Genomic DNA, 22,235 nt, shown 5'->3' with positions numbered 1-22,235 from the left:
TTATATATGATGTTTATATATTATATACAGTTGGAGCTGTGATCCTGGAGAGCCCTGTTTATATATGATGTTTATATATTATATACAGCTGGAGCTGTGATCCTGGAGAGCCCTGTTTATATATGATGTTTATATATTATATACAGCTGGAGCTGTGATCCTGGAGAGCCCTGTTTATATATGATGTTTATATATTATATACAGCTGGAGCTGTGATCCTGGAGAGCCCTGTTTATATATGATGTTTATATATTATATACAGCTGGTGCTGTGATCCTGGAGAGACCTGTTTATATATGATGTTTATATATTATATACAGCTGGAGCTGTGATCCTGGAGAGCCCTGTTTATATATGATGTTTATATATTATATACAGTTGGAGCTGTGATCCTGGAGAGACCTGTTTATATATGATGTTTATATATTATATACAGCTGGAGCTGTGATCCTGGAGAGCCCTGCCCTTCCTGTGACTGAGGGAGATTCTGTGACTCTGGGCTGCAGTTATCAGAGAACTCCCTCTGACCTCACAGCTGATTTCTACAAAGATGGATCCCTCATCAGGGCTGAGACTCCAGGAGAGATGACCATCCCTGCAGTATCCAAGTCAGATGAAGGACTCTACAAGTGTACCAACTCTGAAGGAGAATCACCAGAGAGCTGGATGACAGTGACAGGTGAGAATATGAGAAACCTTGACATTCAGGTTATATGGTTCTTCTTTACACTGTTAAGAGGTGCTGAAACCTGCATTATAAACTGGGTGGTTCTTCTTTACACTGTTAAGAGGTGCTGAAACCTGCATTATAAACTTGGTGGTTCTTCTTTACACTGTTAAGAGGTGCTGAAACCTGCCTTATAAACTGGGTGGTTCTTCTTTACACTGTTAAGAGGTGCTGAAACCTGCATTATAAACTGGGTGGTTCTTCTTTACACTGTTAAGAGGTGCTGAAACCTGCATTATAAACTGGGTGGTTCTTATTTACACTGTTAAGAGGTGCTGAAACCTGCATTATAAACTGGGTGGTTCTTCTTTACACTGTTAAGAGGTGCTGAAACCTGCATTATAAACTTGGTGATTCTTCTTTACACTGTTAAGAGGTGCTGAAACCTGCATTATAAACTGGGTGGTTCTTTACACTGTTAAGTGGTGCTGAAACCTGCATTATAAACTGGGTGGTTCCAGCCCTGAATGCTGATTGGCTGTCATTTATTTGATTGATTTCACATTTATTTAACCAGGTTTAATTTTCAATTGGAGATGCTTAATATGAGTCTGGAAGGAGAGTTTACAGAGAGCCAGACACCTAGGTATTTATAGTTGTCCACATATTCTAAGTCAGAACCATCCAGATTAGTGATGCTAGTCGGGCAGGCGGGTGCGGGCAGCGATCGGTTAAAGGGCATGCATTTAGTTTTACAAGCATTTAAGAGCAGTTGGAGGCCATGGAAGAAGAGTTGTATGGCATCGAAGCTCGTTTGAAGGTTTGTTAACCTCTCTGCACACTGAACACGCTAGCGGACTGAAATTCCACAACATACAGTGATCGCTACATAAAAAGTCATATTAAACATTCATGAAAATACAAGTGTCTCACATGTATCGAAAGCCTAGAATCTTGCTAATCCAACTGCGTTGTCAGATTTAAAAAAGGAGTTACTGCGAAAGAATACGATGCGATTATCTGAGCATAGAGCGCCATAAAAAAACAATTTTAACCAGCACAGGCGCAACAAAATCACAAACTGCATTAAAATAAATCGACGACCTTCATCTGTTTGCAATTCCAATGCTCGTTGTTACACAATGAATGATCTTTTGTTTGATAAAATCCGTTTTTATTGCCAAACATGAAACATTTTGTGAACCACTTGTGTCGTGAATTCCGTCTCATTTTCGATGACACATTCCAGGTAAATCACCCACACAGAACGTGACTTTTCCAGTCATGTTTGGTTTCACTGCAATCAACTGGTTTGTTTGTAACACAATCAAACCTGATGGGCCATTTCGCAGGAGGTATTGACTGAAAGAAACCGATTTAAAGACAACAAGTAATGACATCCTTGTGCACCAAATATTTGCCCGCTGTTTCGTTGATTGACTGTATTTTAACCCAATGACCACTGATCGTCTTGAAATCTAGCTGGGAAGATAGCCAATGAGCTGAGCTAAAGGGCAATAGGTCATGTTTATGCGTTGCAAGACCAACCCATGAAGTAAGGTCCAGAATAAAGAGTGATTTGCTATTGAAGTTTCATACCGGAAGGAGAAACACATATTACGCACTGCATTGTTCGGTAAATGCGCAGATTCAGCTGTTTATATATCAATCATTATGGCGACTAAGTCAGAGAAAGCTAAATCTAAGTCTAGATATACAGATGTACACACAATTTTAGAATAAATTGATTGGGAAGGTGAGACAGACATTGTTGTAGGACGCTTCATTTAGCGATTGTGGAGGAATATTTTTGGAACGGGAGAGGACATCGTTTTGGACAGGTGTTTGAAATTAATCATATAACATATTATTTGTGATTTCTTTTACATTTTAGAAGCAATATATAAACATGTAATGTCATGAAATGTGAGATGTGTGTGTCTGCCGCCCCACCCCAACCCACATGAAATAGCCTATTTGAGGCTGTTGAGGGGAGGGCAGGCCCACTTCAATGGCCAAAGTGAAATGGAGACAGTAGATACAGCTGGTCTGTTGTAATATAATAAAGACAGTAGATCTAGCTGGTCTGTCATAATATAATAGAGACTTTAGATCTAGCTGGTCTGTCATAATATAATAGAGACAGTAGATCTAGCAGGTCTGTCATAATATAATAGAGACTTTAGATCTAGCTGGTCTGTCATAATATAATAGAGACAGTAGATCTAGCAGGTCATAATAATATATTCAACCTTATGTTCCCTGTACTCTCGATATATAAATGTTTATTATACCTGTTGATACAGGGCTCATATGTCAAACTATTCCAACTGAACATTTTCTTTCACAGTGACACTGACACTGAGTCTTATCCGGTGTCCTGTGTGAATTTAAGTTCTCTCTAATTCTCTCGGAGGACCTGAGCCCTAGGACCATGCGTCAGGACTACCTGGCATGATGACTCCTTGCTGTCCCCAGTCCACCTGTCCTTGCCGCTGTTCCAGTTTCAACTGTTCTGCCTGCGGCTATGGAACCCTAAACGGTTCATTTTTACTCTTGAGGTGCTGTCCTGTTGCACCCTCTACAACCACTGTGATCTCCACCTGGCACAGCCTCATAGCCTGGTTCCTCTCTAGGTTTCTTCCTAGGTTTTCGCCTTTCTAGGGAGTTTTTCCTAGCCACCGTGCTTCTACACCTGCATTGCTTGCTGTTTGGGGTTTTAGGCTGGGGCTATATAAATAGATTTGATTTTTATAGAGGACTGAGGGTCTTCCAAATATTGAAAGTGTGTAAATAGTTACCCATGTTATTTTGTAAATGTATATATATATTTTTTTTCATATATTTTTTAATCAAGATTTTTTTTTAAATGCATTTTTCTCAATTTTTGTGTGGGGGTGTGTTAGAAAACTATTTTGGTATTTTGTATATAGTTATTTGTTTCAAAATGTATACCTTCACCAATTTGGCCACCTGGGTACATTTGGTCTACTTGTGTGGGACACCTGGGTGACTTCATGATAAATGTCATGTAGCACACTCATTTAGGAAGTTATCATTCTGAAACTTTGCAGTGTTGCCCTCTTATATTTTTCACTGAAATTGTCCCCATCATCCTATCTGAATGTTTGTTTTATCTTGTCCATATAAAAAATTAATGATACAAAAATAAAAATAAAAAATGTATTTTTTTTTCATCGTTTTATCTAAACCAGATCTATTGTGTTATATTCTCCTACATTCAATTCACATTTACACAAACTTCAGAGTTTTCTTTCATATGGTACCAAGAATATGCATATCCTTGGTTCTGTGCCTGAGCTACAGGCTGTTAGATTTGTGTATGTCTTCAGGCGGAAATTGCTCAAAGTAAGGGGGAGCTGTAAGAGGTTTTAACACAGTGTCCAAAGAAGGGCCAGAAGTATACAGAATGGTGTCGTCTGTGTAAAGGTGCATAAAAGAATCACCAGCAGGAAGAGTGACATCATTGATGTATACAGAGAAAAGAGTCAGCCCGAGAATTGAACCCTGTGGCACCCCCATGGAGACTGCCAGAGGTCCGGACAACAGGTCCTCCGATTTGACATACTGAACTCTATCTGAGAAGTAGTTGGTGAACCAGGCGAGGCAGTCATTTGAGAAGCCAAGGCTGTTGAGTCTGCCGATAAGAATACAGTGATTGACAGAGTCGAATACCTTGGCCAGGTTGATGAAGACATCTGCACAGTACTTTCTTTTATCGATGGTGGTTATGATATCGTTTAGGACCTTGAGTGTGGCTGAGGTGCACCCATAACCAGCTCGGAAACCGGATTGCATAGCGGAGAAGGTACGGTGGGATTTGAAATATGGATTTATTGGCGGTGACAGTGTTTCCTAACTTCAGTGCAGTGGGCAGCTGGGAGGAGGTGCTCTTATTCTCCATGGACCTTACAGTGTCCCAAAACTTTTTGGAATTAGTGTTACAGGAAGCAAATTTACTGTTTGAAAAAGCTAGCCTTTGCTTTCCTAACTGACTGTGTATATTGGTTCCTGACTTCCCTGAAAAGTTGCATTTCACAGGGGCTATTCGAAGCTATTGCAGTCCGTCACAGGGTGTTTTTGTGCTGGTCCAGGGCAGTCAAGTCTGGAGTGAACCAAGGGCTATATCTGTTCTTAGTTTTACATTTTTTGAATGGGGCATGCTTATTTAAGATGGTGAGGAAAGCACTTTTAAAGAACAATCAGGCATCTTCTACTAATGGGATGAGGTCAATATCCTTTCAGGATACCCTGGCCAGGTCGTTTAAAAAGGCCTGCTCGCAGAAGTGTTTTACGAAGCGTTTGACAGTGATGAGGGGTGGTCGTTTGACCTCGGACCCATAACGGACGCAGGCAGTGATCGCTGAGATCCTGGTTGAAGACAGCAGGTGTATTTAGAGGGAAAGTTGGTCAAGATGAGGGTGCCCATGTAGACCTAGGCATTGAGTGACAATGAGAGAGGTTTCATCTCTGGAGGCACCAGTTAAGCCAGGTGAGGTCTCCGCATGTGTGGGGGGGATGTTGGGGGCATGTTGAGCGGGACTCGGGGCTCCACAATAAAATAAAACAATAAGAACTAACCTAAACAGCAGTAGACATATATTGACATTAGAGAGAAGCATAAATCATCAAATCAAATGTATTTATGACATCAGCTGATTTCACAAAGTGCTGTACAGAAACCTAAAACCAGCCTAAAACCCCAAACCGCAAGTACTGCAGGTGTAGAAAAACTTCCTAGAAAGGCCGAAACCTAGAGAGGAACCAGTCCTCTTCTGGCTGTGCCGGGTGGAGATTATAACAGAACATAGCCAAGATGTTCAAATGTTCATAGATGACCAACAGAGTCCGATAATAATAGGCAGAACAGTTGAAAATGGAGCAGCAGCATGACCAGGTGGACTGGGGACAGCCATGAGTCACAGGCCAGGATATCTATGAGGCATGGACCTCGGAGACAGAGAGAGAGACAGAGAGAGAGAGAGAGAGAGAGAGAGAGAGAGGCCCCATCCGACGATAAACCCGGACAAGGCCAAACAGGCAGAATATAACCCCACCCACTTTGCCAAAGCACAGCCCCCACACCACTAGAGGGATATCTTCAACCACTAACTTACTATCCTGAGACAAGGCCGAGTATAGCACACAAAGATCTCCCCCACGGCACGAACCTGAGAGGTGGCGCCAACCCAGACAGGAAGATCACGTCAGTGACTCAACCCACTCAAGTGACGCACCCCACCTAGGGACGGCATTGAAGAGCACCATTAAGCCAGTGACTCAGCCCCCGTAATAGGTTTAGAGGCAGAGAATCCCAGTGGAGAGAAGGGAACCGGCCAGGCAGAGACAGCAAGGGCGGTTCGTTGCTCACCTTCACACTCCTGGGCCAGACTAAACTCAATCATAGGACCTACTGAAGAGATGAGTCTTCAATAAAGACTTAAAGGTTGAGAACGAGTTTGCATCTCTCACATGGATAGGCAGACCATTCCATAAATATTGAGCTCTATAGGAGAAAGCAGTGCCTCCAGCTGTTTGCTTATAAATTCTAGGGACAGTAAGGAGGCCTGCGTCTTGTGACCGTAGAGTACGTGTAGGTATATACAACAGGACCAAATCGGAGAGATAGGTAGGAGCAAGCCCATGTAATGCTTTTTAGGTTAGCAGTAAAACCTTGAAATCAGCCCTAGCCTTAACAGGAAGCCAGTGTAGAGAGGCTAGCACTGGAGTAATATGATCACATTTTTTGGTTCTAGTCAAAATTCTAGCAGCCGTGTTTAGCACTATCTGAAGTTTATTTAGTGCTTTATCCGGGTAGCCGGAAAGTAGAGCATTGCAGTAGTTTAACCTAGAAGTGACAAAAGCATGGATACATTTTTCTGCATCATTTTTGGACAGAAAGTTTCAGATTTTTGCAATGTTACGTAGATGGAAAAAAGCTGTCCTTTAAACAGTCTTGATATGTTCGTCAAAAAAGAAATCAGGGTCCAGAGTAACGCTGAGGTCCTTCACAGTTTTATTTGAGACGACTGTACAACCATCAAGATTAATTGTCAGGTTCAATAGAAGATCTCTTTTTTTCTTGGGACCTAGAACAAGCATCTCTGTTTTGTCCGAGTTTAAAAGTAGAACATTTGCAGACATCCACTTCCTAATGTCTGAAACACAAGCTTCCAGGGAGGGCAATTTTGGGGCTTCACCATGTTTCATCGAAATGGACAGCTGTGTATCGTCCGCATAGCAGTGAAAGTTAACATTATGTTTCCGAATGACATCACCAAGAGGTCAAATTTGCAGTGAAAACAATAGTTGTCCTAAAACGGAGCCTTGATGAACACCGAAATTTACAGTTGATTTGGCAGAGGACAAACCATTTACAGAGACAAAATTATATCTTTCCGACAGATAAGATCTAAACCAGGCCAGAACTTGCCCATGTAGACCAATTTGGGTTTCCAATCTCTCCAAAATAATGTGGTGATCCAGGCCAGAAATTGTTAGTCTCAGTGCAATGATGGGGTCTAAAACCAGCCTAAAGCATTTCATATGCATTGTTTGTCTTCAGGAAGGCAGTGAGTTAGCGTGCAACAGCTTTTTCTAAACTTTTTGAGAGGAATGGGAGATTCGATATAGGCCGATAGTTTTTGATATTTTCTGGGTCAAGGTTTGGCTTTTTCAAGAGAGGCTTTATTACTGCCACTTTTAGTGAGTTTGGTACACATCCGGTGGATAGAGAGCCGTTTATTATGTTCAACATAGGAGGGCCAAGCACAGGAAGCAGCTCTTTCAGTAGTTTAGTTGGAATAGGGTCCAGTATGCAGCTTAAAGGTTTAGAGGCCATTACAGTAGTAGACAAGGCATTATTAGGGAGAGGCATAAAACAAGCTGCTGGTGTCCGAGCTAAAGGTGAAGCCCGCTAGCAGTGGCTAGCAAAGACTAGTACCTAATTAGCTGGCTAGCTTCTGATGGCTAGCCTCTGATGGAGGTCCCAGTTAAAAGGTATTTAAATAGCAGATCCGTACCACATTTGGTGAGGCGGATTGCAGGAAAGTATAATTCATTCGTAAATAGAAAGTGAGATCAAAATATATACGAAAAAAGCAACAACAAATTTTCTTTTAAAAACTGAATATTTACACGGGACACGACAAACACACGTCCGACAACTATGCCATCTTGGAATTTTTTTGTAAGCTGTGGTATATCAGACTGTATAAACAAAACATTTATTTGTTTGTCTCTAATTACGTTGGTATCCAATTTATAGTAGCAATAAGGCATCTTGGGGGTTGTGGTGTATCACCAATATACCACAGGTAAGGGCTGTATCCAGGCTGTATATGATAAGGAGTTTATATTAGCAATAAGGCATCTTGGGGGTTGTGGTGTATCACCAATATACCACAGGTAAGGGCTGTATCCAGTTTGTATATGATAAGGAGTTTATATTAGCAATAAGGCATCTTGGGGGTTGTGGTGTATCACCAATATACCACAGGTAAGGGCTGTATCCAGGTTGTATATGATAAGGAGTTTATATTAGCAATAAGGCATCTTGGGGGTTGTGGTGTATCACAAATATATCACAGGTAAGGGCTGTATCCAGGCTGTATACTCCGCGATGGGTCGTCCTAAGAACAGCCCTTGACCATATAACACACCTCCTCTGACACTGTATTTGCTGTAACTAACCATGGAAATATACTGAACATTATGAACAGAATAACATGGAAATATACTGAACATTATGAACAGAATAACATGGAAATATACTGAACATTATGATTACAATATACTGTGTGCATTCCCATCTACAGGTCTCACTCGTTCTTCAACTGCAGTTCCAACTCCCATTCCATCTCCAGCAGTCCCAGTGTTATCCATGTCTCTACCCAGGCTGCTGTGTAGTCTACTGGTGGGGTCTCTCTACCTGCTGGTGACCATCATACTGCTGGTGAAAGGCTGCAGGAGCAGGACTCAAGGTGAGAACCTGAGTTTATACAGGATCATCTCATTCCAACTGAATACCTGTTGTAAATCAGAAATATATCACAAGGACTGACAATACTGCAGTAGTTCTGACTGAGTGATGTTGTAAAGTGTTGATAACTAGTTCTGACTGAGTTATGTTGTAAAGTGCTGCTAACTGTAGCTCTGACTGAGTCATGTTTAAAGTGTTGATAACTAGCTCTGATTGAACCATGTTGTAAAGTGTTGCTAACTGTAGCTCTGATTGAACCACGTTGTAAAGTGTTGATAACTGTAGCTCTGATTGAACCATGTTTTAAGTGTTGATAACTGTAGCTCTGATTGAACCATGTTGTAAAGTGTTGATAACTGTCTGTTTAGGGGAAACCATGATACCCAGGAAGACACACCAAGACCAATTAGGTGAGTTTCTAAAATCAAATCAAATCAAATTTTATTTGTCACATACACATGGTTAGCAGATGTTAATGCGAGTGTAGCGAAATGCTTGTGCTTCTAGTTCCGACAATGCAGTAATAACCAACAAGTAATCTAACTAACAATTCCTAAACTACTGTCTTATACACAGTGTAAGGGGATAAAGAATATGTACATAAGGATATATGAATGAGTGATGGTACAGAGCAGCATAGGCAAGATACAGTAGATGGTATCGAGTACAATATATACATATGAGATGAGTATGTAAACAAAGTGGCATAGTTAAAGTGGCTAGTGATACATGTATTACATAAGGATGCAGTCGATGATATAGAGTACAGTATATACGTATGCATATGAGATGAATAATGTAGGGTAAGTAACATTATATAAGGTAGCATTGTTTAAAGTGGCTAGTGATATATTTACATCATTTCCCATCAATTCCCATTATTGAAGTGGCTGGAGTTGAGTCAGTGTCAGTGTGTTGGCAGCAGCCACTCAATATTAGTGGTGGCTGTTTAACAGTCTGATGGCCTTGAGATAGAAGCTGTTTTTTAGTCTCTCGGTCCCAGCTTTGATGCACCTGTACTGACCTCGCCTTCTGGATGATAGCGGGGTGAACAGGCAGTGGCTCGGGTGGTTGATGTCCTTGATGATCTTTATGGCCTTCCTGTAACATCGGGTGGTGTAGGTGTCCTGGAGGGCAGGTAGTTTGCCCCCGGTGATGCGTTGTGCAGACCTCACTACCCTCTGGAGAGCCTTACGGTTGAGGGCGGAGCAGTTGCCGTACCAGGCGGTGATACAGCCCGCCAGGATGCTCTCGATTGTGCATCTGTAGAAGTTTGTGAATGCTTTTGGTGACAAGCCGAATTTCTTCAGCCTCCTGAGGTTGAAGAGGCGCTGCTGCGCCTTCTTCACGATGCTGTCTGTGTGAGTGGACCAATTCAGTTTGTCTGTGATGTGTATGCCGAGGAACTTAAAACTTGCTACTCTCTCCACTACTGTTCCATCGATGTGGATAGGGGGTGTTCCCTCTGCTGTTTCCTGAAGTCCACAATCATCTCCTTAGTTTTGTTGACGTTGAGTGTGAGGTTATTTTCCTGACACCACACTCCGAGGGCCCTCACCTCCTCCCTGTAGGCCGTCTCGTCGTTGTTGGTAATCAAGCCTACCACTGTTGTGTCGTCCGCAAACTTGATGATTGAGTTGGAGGCGTGCGTGGCCACGCAGTCGTGGGTGAACAGGGAGTACAGGAGAGGGCTCAGAACGCACCCCTGTGGGGCCCCAGTGTTGAGGATCAGCGGGGAGGAGATGTTGTTACCTACCCTCACCACCTGGGGACGGCCCGTCAGGAAGTCCAGTACCCAGTTGCACAGGGCGGGGTCAAGACCCAGGGTCTCGAGCTTGATGACGAGCTTGGAGGGTACTATGGTGTTGAATGCCGAGCTGTAATCGATGAACAGCATTCTCACATAGGTATTCCTCTTGTCCAGATGGGTTAGGGCAGTGTGCAGTGTGGTTGAGATTGCATCGTCTGTGGACCTATTTGAGCGGTAAGCAAATTGGAGTGGGTCTAGGGTGTCAGGTAGGGTGGAGGTGATATGGTCCTTGACTAGTCTCTCAAAGCACTTCATGATGACGGAAGTGAGTGCTACGGGGCGGTAGTCGTTTAGCTCAGTTACCTTAGCTTTCTTGGGAACAGGAACAATGGTGGCCCTCTTGAAGCATGTGGGAACAGCAGACTGGTATAGGGATTGATTGAATATGTCCGTAAACACACCAGCCAGGTGGTCTGCGCATGCTCTGAGGGCGCGGCTGGGGATGCCGTCTGGGCCTGCAGCCTTGCGAGGGTTAACACGTTTAAATGTTTTACTCACCTCGGCTGCAGTGAAGGAGAGACCGCATTTTTTCGTTGCAGGCAGTGTCAGTGGCACTGTATTGTCCTCAAAGCGGGCAAAAAAGTTATTTAGTCTGCCTGGGAGCAAGACATCCTGGTCCGTGACTGGGCTGGATTTCTTCCTGTAGTCCGTGATTGACTGTAGACCCTGCCACATGCATCTTGTGTCTAAGCCGTTGAATTGGGATTCTACTTTGTCTCTGTACTGACGCTTAGCTTGTTTGATAGCCTTACGGAGGGAATAGCTGCATTGTTTGTATTCAGTCATGTTACCAGACACCTTGCCCTGATTGAAAGCAGTGGTTCGCGCTTTCAGTTTCACGCGAATGCTGCCATCAATCCAAGGTTTCTGGTTAGGGAATGTTTTAATCGTTGCTATGGGAATGACATCTTCAACGCACGTTCTAATGAACTCGCACACCGAATCAGCATATTCCTCAATGTTGTTATTTGACGCAATACGAAACATGTCCCAGTCCACGTGATGGAAGCAGTCTTGGAGTGTGGAGTCAGCTTGGTCGGACCAGCATTGGACAGACCTCAGCGTGGGAGCTTCTTTTTTTAGCTTTTGTCTGTAGGCAGGTATCAGCAAAATGGAGTCGTGGTCAGCTTTTCCGAAAGGGGGGTGGGGCAGGGCCTTATATGCGTCGCGGAAGTTAGAGTAACAGTAATCCAAGGTTTTTCCGCCCCTGGTTGCGCAATCGATATGCTGATAAAATTTAGGGAGTCTTGTTTTCAGATTAGCCTTGTTAAATATCCAACAACGATGAATGCAGCCTCCGGATAAATGGTTTCCAGTTTGCAAAGAGTTAAATAAAGTTCGTTCAGAGTCATCGATGTGTCTGCTTGGGGGGGGATATATACGACTGTGATTATAATCGAAGAGAATTCTCTTGGTAGATAATGCGGTCTACATTTGATTGTGAGGAATTCTAAATCAGGTGAACAGAAGGATTTGAGTTCCTGTATGTTTCTTTCATCGCATCATGCCTCGTTAGCCATAAGGCATACACCACCACCCCTCTTCTTACCAGAAAGGTGTTTGTTTCTGTCGGCGCGATGCGTGGAGAAACCCGTTGGCTGCACCGCTTCGGATAGTGTCTCTCCAGTGAGCCATGTTTCCGTGAAGCACAGAACGTTACAGTCTCTGATGTCCCTCTGGAATGGTACCCTTGCTCGGATTTCATCAACCTTGTTGTCAAGAGACTGGACATTGCTAGGAAGTGGGGCACGATGTGCCCGTCTCTGTAGTCTGACCAGAAGACCGCCACGTTTCCCTCTTTTTCGGAGTCATTTTTTTGGGTCGCTGCATGCGATCCATTCCGTTGTCCTGTTTGTAAGGCAGAACACAGGATCCGCATCGCGAAAAAGCAGACCTTACAACACAACTCAACAGCTGCAGGGGCACAATATGGTATTCTGATCACAGTGTGTACTATATTATATTACCTCTTAGTAGAAGTAGAAAGTAGGATGGATTAGAGTCAACTACCACAATATGGTATTCTGAACACAGTGTGTACTATATTATATTACCTCTAAGTAGAAGTAGAAAGTAGGATGGATTAGAGTCAACTACCACAATATGGTATTCTGAACACAGTGTGTACTATATTATATTACCTCTAAGTAGAAGTAGAAAGTAGGATGGATTAGAGTCAACTAGCACAATATGGTATTCTGAATACAGTGTGTACTATATTATGTTACCTCTTAGTAGAAGTAGAAATTAGGATGGATTAGAGTCAAATAATGTCACTGATGAATTATTTAGGATTAAATAGTCTGTTTTTTATTATTTTTATTTCACCTTTATTTAACCAGGTAGGCCAGTTGAGAGAAAGTTCTCATTTACAACTGCGACCTGGCCAAGATAAAGCAAAGCAGTGCGACACAAACAACTCAGAGTTACACATGGAATAAACAAGCGTACAGTCAATAACACAATAGAAAAAAAAGAAAGTCTACATACAGTGTGTGCAAATGGCGTGAGGAGGTAAGGCAATAAATAGGCCATAGTAGCAAAGTAATGACAATTTAGCAGATTAACACTGAAGTGATAGATGAGGAGATGGTGATGTGCAAGTAGAGATACTGGTGTGCAAAAGAGAAGAAAAGTAAATAAAAACAATATGGGGATGAGGAAGCTGGGTGCGCTATTTACAGATGGGCTATGTATAGCTGGAGCGATTGGTTAGCTCCTCAGATAGCTGATGTTTAAAGTTAGTGAAGGAAATATAAGTCTCCAGCTTCAGTGATTTTTGCAATTCGTTCCAGTCACTGGCAGCAGAGAACTGGAAGGAAAGGCAGCCAAAGGAGGTGTTGGCTTTGGGGATGACCAGTGAGATATACCTGCTGGAGTGCGTGCTACGGGTGGGTGTTGTTATCGTGACCAGTGAGCTGAGATAAGGCGGAGCTTTACTTGGCATAGACTTATAGATGACCTGGAGCTAGTGGGTCTGGCGACGAATATGTAACGAGGGCCAGCTGGCTAGAGCATACAGGTCGCAGTGGTGGGTGGTATAAGGGGCTTTGGTAACAAAACGGATGGCACTGTGATAGACTACATCCAGTTTGCTGAGTAGAGTATTGGAAGCTATTTTGTAAATGACATCGTCGAAGATTGGTAGGATAGTCAGTTTTATGAGGGTATATTTGGCGGCGTGAATGAAGGAGGCTTTCTTTGCGAAATAGTAAACCAATTCTAGATTTAATTTTGGATTGGAGATGTTTAATATGAGTCTGGAAGGAGAGTTAACAGTCTAGCCAGACACCTAGCTATTTGTAGTTGTCCACATATTCTAAGTTAGAAGCGTCCAGAGTAGTGATGCTAGTCAGGCGGGCAGGTGCGGGAGGCGAACATACAATACCCGTTCTGCCAGTCAGATCTACAGTAGTGACTGATAGTAGGGATTAGAGGTCAATCCTCTCAGATCTAAAGTAGTGACTGATAGTAGGGATTAGGGGTCAATCCTCTCAGATCTAAAGTAGTGACTGATAGTAGGGGTTAGAGGTCAATCCTCTCAGATCTAAAGTAGTGACTGATAGTAGGGGTTAGAGGTCAATCCTCTCAGATCTACATTAGTGACTGATAGTAGGGGTTAGAGGTCAATGCTCTTAGATCTACATTAGTGACTGATAGTAGGGGTTAGAGGTCAGTCCTCTCAGATCTACAGTAGTGACTGATAGTAGGGGTTAGAGGTCAATCCTCTCAGATCTACATTAGTGACTGATAGTAGGGGTTAGAGGTCAATGCTCTTAGATCTACATTAGTGACTGATAGTAGGGGTTAGAGGTCAGTCCTCTCAGATCTCAGTAGTGACTGATAGTAGGGGTTAGTCAGACATTAGTGACTGATAGTAGGGGTTAGAGGTCAATCCTCTTAGATCTACATTAGTGACTGATAGTAGGGGTTAGAGGTCAGTCCTCTCAGATCTACAGTAGTGACTGATAGTAGGGGTTAGAGGTCAATCCTCTCAGATCTACATTAGTGACTGATAGTAGGGGTTAGAGGTCAATCCTCTCAGATCTAAAGTAGTGACTGATAGTAGGGGTTAGAGGTCAATCCTCTCAGATCTACAGTAGTGACTGATAGTAGGGGTTAGAGGTCAATCCTCTCAGATCTACATTAGTGACTGATAGTAGGGGTTAGAGGTCAATGCTCTTAGATCTACAGTAGTGACTGATAGTAGGGGTTAGAGGTCAATCCACTCAGATCTACATTAGTAGGGGTTAGAGGTCAAACGTATAGGTTAAACGTATAGGTTATTCTTACTCCTGGAGATAATAGGAGTCCTCTAGCTCGGTTCGACTGTGATCTTGCAGAGTTACTCCACCTCTAGAATTGCATTTGGCAAAATGCTCGGCAAACGCATACTCAGGCCGATTATTGTTCAGGCAAATGAGAAGTAAGTGCACACAGGCTATTCGGAAGGCCAAAGTTAGTTACTTCAAGGAGCAGTTCTCTCTCTGTGGGTCTAACCTCAAGAAGTTCTGGAAAACAGTTAAAGACCTGGAGAATAAACCCTCCACCTCACAGCTGCCCATGTCCCTTAATGTTGATGGTGTGGTTGTTACTGACAAGAAGCATATGGCTGAGCTCTTTAATCACCACTTCATTAAGTCAGGATTCCTATTTGACTCAGTCATGACCGTCTCCCTCCCCTTCTAATCTGAATATCCCTGATGCTTCTACCACTTTTTCCCTCTGCCCCTCTAAAAAGCTTCTCCCTGCAGGAATTCACTGAGTCCGAGGTGCTAAAGGAGCTCTTTGAACTTTGACCCCCAAAAACATCCGGGTTAGATGGTTTACACCCTTTATTCTTTAAGGTTGCTGCCCATATCATCGCCAAGCCTATCTCTGACCTTTTTAACCTGTCTCCTCCCTGTGGAGGTTCCCATTGCAAATTCCAAAATATGTTTTGCTTTCTGAATTTTCATAGTGAGTATTTCTGTATTTGAATTTGGCGCGCCGCAGTTTCACTGGCTGTTGAAGAGGTGAGACGCTAAAGTCTCACATGCCCAAGAGAGGTTAAGAGTAGTTTATTTTATAATAAAATCTTCTAACTCCAAAATCTTCTGACATAAGAACAGTCCCAAAATAAATGGTCAAGAGTCTCTGGGTCACAACTATAGATACACATTTGTTATCAATATCTATTTAGAATCTGTGTATAATAAAGGTCTTTACAGCTTGACTGCTGCTGTTAGTTCAGAACGCTCAGTTCAACCTGTAAAGAGATGGGTGGGGCTAAAGCTGAAGAGGGTGGGGCTAAAGCTGAAGAGGGTGTGAACAATGCTGAATGGGTGTATGCAAAGAAGGGCTCTCCAGTAGTAGTACCAAAACATTCAAATGCCATTTTCTCAGAATTCAGTTTATAAGTTTATACATTTTCAAAGCAGAATGACTTTCCCATCATTTCTCAACTGTAGTGTATGATATACCATTTTGTAGCTCTGAGTCTCTACTTATTACTTGTTAAGCCTATGGGTTCCCCTATAGGAACTACACCCCCCCGTTCAGCTGAAACGGTGGCGCAGGGAATGCAAAAATATTCTTAGAAATATTTAACCTCCACACATTAACAAGTCCAATACCTAAAATGAAAGATAAACACCTTGTTCATATACCCAGCGTGTCAGATTTTTAAAATGTTTTATGGCAAAAACACAGCATATATTTACGTTAGACCACCACCAAAACAAAGAGAAAACGTAGCCATTTTGTACCACAAAAGATAAAATCACAAAAGCAGGATTAAAAAAATAATTCACTAATCTCTTGAAAATCTTCATCAGATGACAGTCATTTTTTTTAACCTTTATTTAACCAGGCAAGTCAGTTAAGAACAAATTCTTATTTTCAATGACTGCCTAGGAACAGTGGGTTAACTGCCTGTTTAGGGGCAGAACGACAGATTTGTACCTTGTCAGCTCGGGGGTTTGAACTCTCAACCTTCCGGCTACTAGTCCAAGGCGCTAACCACTAGGCTACCCTGCTGCCCAAACAACAGTTGTTTTTCGATAATATGCATTTTATATCCATAAATCTCGGTTTACATTGACGCCATGTTCAGAAAATTCTCCAAAATGTCTGGAGGAATTATAGAAAGCTACGCCAGATAACAGAAATACTCATCATAAACTTTGACGAAAGATACATGTTCTACATATAGTTAAAGATACACTGGTTCTTCATGCAACCGCTGTGTCACATTTCTTTTTTACGTTACGGAAAAAGCCTAACATGCAATAATCTGAGACGACGCTCAGACGAAACAGTATTTCTCCGCCATGTTGGAGTCAACAGAAATACAATATTACAACATAAATATTCCCTTACCTTTGATGATCTTTCATCAGAATGTAGTGCAAGGAGTCCTAGTTCAACAATAAATAGTTTTGTTTCATAATGTTCAATTCTAGTGTCCATGTAGCAGCATCTGCTACCACTTTCAGCTTAAATGTCCAAAAAATTACTTCTGGTCCAGGATAATTTTGCATCAAAACTTCCAAATTACATATTACAGGTCGACGAAACTGGTCAAACTAAGTGCAGAATCAATCTTCAGGATGTTGTGATCATACAGACCGAATAGCATTCCAACCGGGCCATCCTAGTTCATCTGAATGGCCACTAGATGGCCACAGCTGAATGGAACAGACAAAGCACTCCAACGCATACGCGCCTTCAAGCACATTAATCTTTTGCGACACTCTCGCACTTTCCTTCCCATTAGGTCAAAGTCACAGCAAATGCTCCATTACACTTTCTACTGAATGAGGACATCTAGTGGAAGACATAGGAAGTGTTTCCAGATCCATAACTTGTTGGGAAGGGAGGGGGCGATGACGTCAAAGTTGCCCCAACTTTCAGGATTTCAAAACTAGTTTGCAAGATGCCTGCCCTGTGAGTTCTGTGATACTCACAGACATAACGGTTTTAGAAACTTCAGAGTGTTTTCTGTCCAATATTAATTATAATATGCATATATTAGCAATTTAGGACAGATTTTGATGCAGTTCACTATGGGCACGCAATTCATCCAAAGGGGAAATACTGCCAACGTAAAAAATACAATTTCAAATTATGCTACATAAGACCGATTTGAGCCGGGTCGGTCACATATGGGAGAGTTGGTATGGACATAAATAGTAAATAGCCCTGGTATTGATAAGGAGTAAATAGCCCTGGTATTGATAAGGAGTAAATAGCCCTGGTATTGATACGGAGTAAATAGCCCTGGTATTGATAAAGAGTAAATAGCCCTGGTATTGATAAAGAGTAAATAGCCCTGGTATTGCTATGGGAGAACTGGACATAAGGAGTAAATAGCCCTGGTATTGATAAGGAGTAAGTAGCCCTGGTATTGGTAAGGAGTAAATAGCCCTGGTATTGATACATGGTAAATAGCCCTTGTATTGATAAATAGTAAATAGCCCTGGTTTTGATAAATAGTAAATAGCCCTGGTTTTGATAAATAGTAAATAGCCCAGGTATTGATAAGGAGTAAATAGCCCAGGTATTGGAGAACTGGACATAAGCAAATAATTTGATAGGTTTCTAAGCAGGAGCCCCATTGGAAGTAATTTGATAGGATTCTAAGTAGCACAGTATTGACTAGTAATTCATCTGATATGATTTACATTTCTAAGTGGTTCTGTATTGGATAAGTAAATACATGGCCACACTGATGAACTACTTCTGTGTTGAACAGGTGATCGTGTTGAAGAAGAGTGAGGCTGAGATCACCTGATCACCATAACAACCATCAGAATGGAACTCATGGAATTCTAATATAGAACTGTGAGTCACAATGCTGTATGTTGTTACATTGTAGCTCCACCTGCTGGAACAATAGTGGCATTTGATCTAATGTGATCTATTAACTGATACATGTATTATTCTGATTAGAATGTGTTTTAATATAATGTGTGTTGTATTATTCATTCAGCAGCTGTCCTTTAACATCAGTCATATACTGGTCATATACTGTGTAGCATTATGGTTGATACATTGTCAATGCCTTCACTTCTCATGTCTATACAGATCAACTGATAGGTGTTGTGGTTCAGGCATTATTGTCACAGGTTCAGTATAATGTTATACCGTTACATGTTACAGAGATAGAAAACATACAGGAGAGGAGAATTCAATTATTATAATTATTTACTTTATTTTCCCATTTTGTTCTCGATAGTAATTCATATTTGAGTTTATGTTAACAGAAAACTAAAGTAGGCCTTTTGTTTTATTGTGCTTGTTTTGTGCAAGACCATTATATTTCATTGAACAATCTAGGTAAGATTTTGCTTTTGTCTTTGTAGCATATAGAGTTAAATAAATTACTTTCCTCCCTCATGTAGCCTGTTTTTGAATTTGTTCTAAATGCTCCATTCCAGGTTCCCCCTACAGCCCCCAGGGCCTTGAGTATCTTCTAAATGCACCATTCCAGGTTCCCCCTACAGCCCCCAGGGCCTTGAGTATCTTCTAAATGCTCCATTCCAGGTTCCTCCTACAGCCCCCAGGGCCTTGAGTATCTTCTAAATGCTCCATTCCAGGTTCCCTCTACTAATTTTGTGTTGCTGCATGATACTGATCAAATGATTCAGGAATAATTCAATATCAGAGATATTATATATATATATATATCTATTATACTAAAGATCTTGAGTATATCTTTAATATCGGATAAGGCCAAACAGGCAGGATATAACCCCACCCACTTTGCCAAAGCACAGCCCTCACAACACTAGAGGGATATCTTCAACCACTAACTTACTATCCTGAGAAAAAGCCGAGTATAGCACGCAAAGATCTCCCCCACGGCACGAACCTGAGGGGTGGCGCCAACCCAGACACGAAGATCACGTCAGTGCATCAACCCACTCAAGTGACGCACCCCTCCTAGGGACGGCATTGAAGAGCACCATTAAGCCAGTGACTCAGCCCCGTAATAGGTTTAGAGGCAGAGAATCCCAGTGCAGAGAAGGGAACCTTTATATTTACACTGAGTTGCACTTCGATAGATAGGTCGAAGATTGAAGACTGGCTTGCCCAGCAGAGATCGCCCTGTCCTTTGAAGAATATTTCTGGTCGTTGTAGGGCAAATACTTTGTACCCTTTCGTTCTGAAGAGATTGTCTTTCCTCTCCTAGGCCACATATGTTTAAAGCTGCAGCTAATATCTAGACTTCTAGGATGTATCACTTCTTCTTATGTGAATAAGAGTTCAAAGTTCATACCATTTTGCCATAATCAACTAGCGCTGAATTCTGGCTGGTCTAGTAGAAATTCATCCTTCCAGCGTGGTGATCATCACCTCCACATTGAAATTATCCCTTTTAAACGTATGGACACCAGTCCTCACGTCGCCGGGAACTGAGGTTGACTTCCGTGAACAGGCTTTTGTACTGGGGGAAAGAAGAGCATGTTTCATAGTTCTCAACCAATGTCTATTCACTTGAGCGAGGCCACTGAGTGAGCAGAGTTTACTTATGAAAACAATTCCCTCATTTAGAAGCTAAAATTACATTTAATCATTTCACAAATAGTTTCATATTTAAATATTTAAATTGAACAACAATTCCATGTGAATCTGACATCAAATTCTTTTAGCACCGACGGAAACGTTCAACTGATTGGATTGCAGAAATATTGTACCTGTCCCCAACCTTTTGATGTTATCTTTTGGTGTTTCCATACTCTCTCTGTGTTAACAAAGGGCTTTCCATGAGTCCATTCTGTAGAGTGTAGAGAAAAGGGGGAAAGGTATTTATTGGGGGTCATAAACCTCAACGTCATGACAGACCCTTTGCCTTGATGACAGCTTTGCACATTCTTGGCATTCTTTCAACCAGCTTCATGAGGTAGTCACCTGAAATGCATTTAAATTAACAGGTGTGCCTTGTTAAAAGTTAATTTGTGGAATTTCTTTGCTTATTAATGCGTTTTAGCGAATCAGTTGAGTTGTGACAATGTAGGGGTGGAATATAGAATATAGCCCTATTTGGTAAAATACCAAGTCCATACTATCCTCTACGGTGTTGATGTCCCCCCAACGTGCAGTTGAGCTAATGTGCGCTAATATGATTATCATGAGGTAACAAGAACATTATCCAGGACAAAGACAACTGCACTGTCCAATTTACAGTAGCTATTGCAGTGAAAACATACCATGCTATTGAGAGTGTACCGTTATGTACTTGGAAATGTATATATTGAGTAATTAAGCACATTTGTGCAGACTTGAAACTAAATTTTTAACATAAATTCAACGGTTCATTTGATCTGTCTTAAACGTTGCACATACACTGCTGCCATCTAGTGGCCAAAACCTGAATTGTTTCTTTAGTCCTAAGTCATATAAGTCACATGTTTCTTTAGTCCTAAGTCAAAGATGATGAAACTAAAAACTAAAAAAACAGATCTAATGTGTTATTTTCACCGACATTAACTTCACATTTCCACAACCTTCAAAGGGTTTCCTTTCAAATGGTATCAATAATATGCATGTCCTTGCTTCAGGGCCTGAGATACAGGCAGTAAGATTTGGGTATGTCATTTTAGGAGAAATTGACAAAAAAGAGTCCAAGGCAGCTCAAATAAGCAAAGAGAAAGTAAGACATGAAGGTCCGTCAATCTGGACAATTTCAAGAAACTGGCTCTCATGAGGAGCTCTACAGCTGAAGAGGACACATTAATTAGAGTTAACTGCACCTCGGATTGCGGCCCAAATAAATGCTTCACAGAGTTCAAGTAACAGACACATCTGAACATCAACTGTGTGAATCAGGCCTCATGGTCTCATTGCTGCATTATAAAATGGCCACCCTGACATTTAAAATGTTTTTTTTTGCACTGCTGCAACTCACTGTATATTATCTATATATCATAGTCACTTTATCCCTACCTACAGTATAAATTACCTGGTCTAAACTGTACTACTGTTTATTATCTATATATCATAGTCATTTTATCCCTACCTCCAGTATAAATGACCTGGTCTAACCTGTACTACTTTTATTATCTATATCATAGCCACTTTACCCCTACCTACAGTATAAATGACCTGGTCTAAACTGTACTACTGTTTATTATCTATATATCAGTCACTTTACAGTATAAATTACCTGGTCTAACCTGTATTCCCACATATTGACTCGGTACCAGCACCCACTTATATAGCCTCCTTATTGTTATGTAATTTGTTTGTGTTACATTTTATTACATTTTTTACTTTAGTTTATTGAATTAATATTATCTTAACATTGTTGGTTAGGGGCTTGTAAGTAAGCATTTCACGGTGAAGGTCTACACCTGTTTTAATCGGCACATATGACCAATACAATGTTATTTGATAGCCTGGGGTCAGATTGTAGGTAGAGGAATCTGATCCTAGATCTGTGGTGAGGGACATTTACATTTACATTACATTTAAGTCATTTAGCAGACGCTCTTATCCAGAGCGACTTACAAATTGGTGAATTCACCTTCTGACATCAGTGGAACAGCCACTTTACAATAGTGCATCTAAATCATTTAAGGGGGGGGTGAGAAGGATTGCTTTATCCTATCCTAGGTATTCCTTGAAGAGGTGGGGTTTCAGGTGTCTCCGGAAGGTGGTGATTGACTCCGCTGTCCTGGCGTCGTGAGGGAGTTTGTTCCACCATTGGGGGGCCAGAGCAGCGAACAGTTTTGACTGGGCTGAGCGGGAACTGTACTTCCTCAGTGGTAGGG

General features: G+C 41.7%; 1 protein-coding gene across 5 annotated transcripts in view; it reads left to right on the top strand.

Moving 5' to 3' along the window:
* Window positions 1–22,235, top strand: part of LOC135510171 (Fc receptor-like protein 3) — a 173,592-nt gene that overhangs the window by 27,085 nt on the left and 124,272 nt on the right. For 2 of the 5 annotated variants that reach the window (XM_064930961.1, XM_064930959.1), the window contains exon 7: window positions 437–679. In XM_064930961.1, the coding sequence (XP_064787033.1) occupies window positions 437–679 (243 nt within the window). Of the gene's footprint in view, window positions 1–436; window positions 680–3,017; window positions 3,806–8,505; window positions 8,671–9,037; window positions 9,080–18,214; window positions 18,840–22,235 lie in introns of those variants that run through there. The other 3 variants (XM_064930958.1, XM_064930960.1, XM_064930962.1) reach the window with 3 other exon arrangements.

The sequence above is a fragment of the Oncorhynchus masou genome, chromosome 23, assembly GCF_036934945.1.
Source record: "Oncorhynchus masou masou isolate Uvic2021 chromosome 23, UVic_Omas_1.1, whole genome shotgun sequence".
NCBI lineage: Eukaryota > Metazoa > Chordata > Actinopteri > Salmoniformes > Salmonidae > Oncorhynchus > Oncorhynchus masou.
This window is presented reverse-complemented; position numbering and strand designations above follow the sequence as displayed.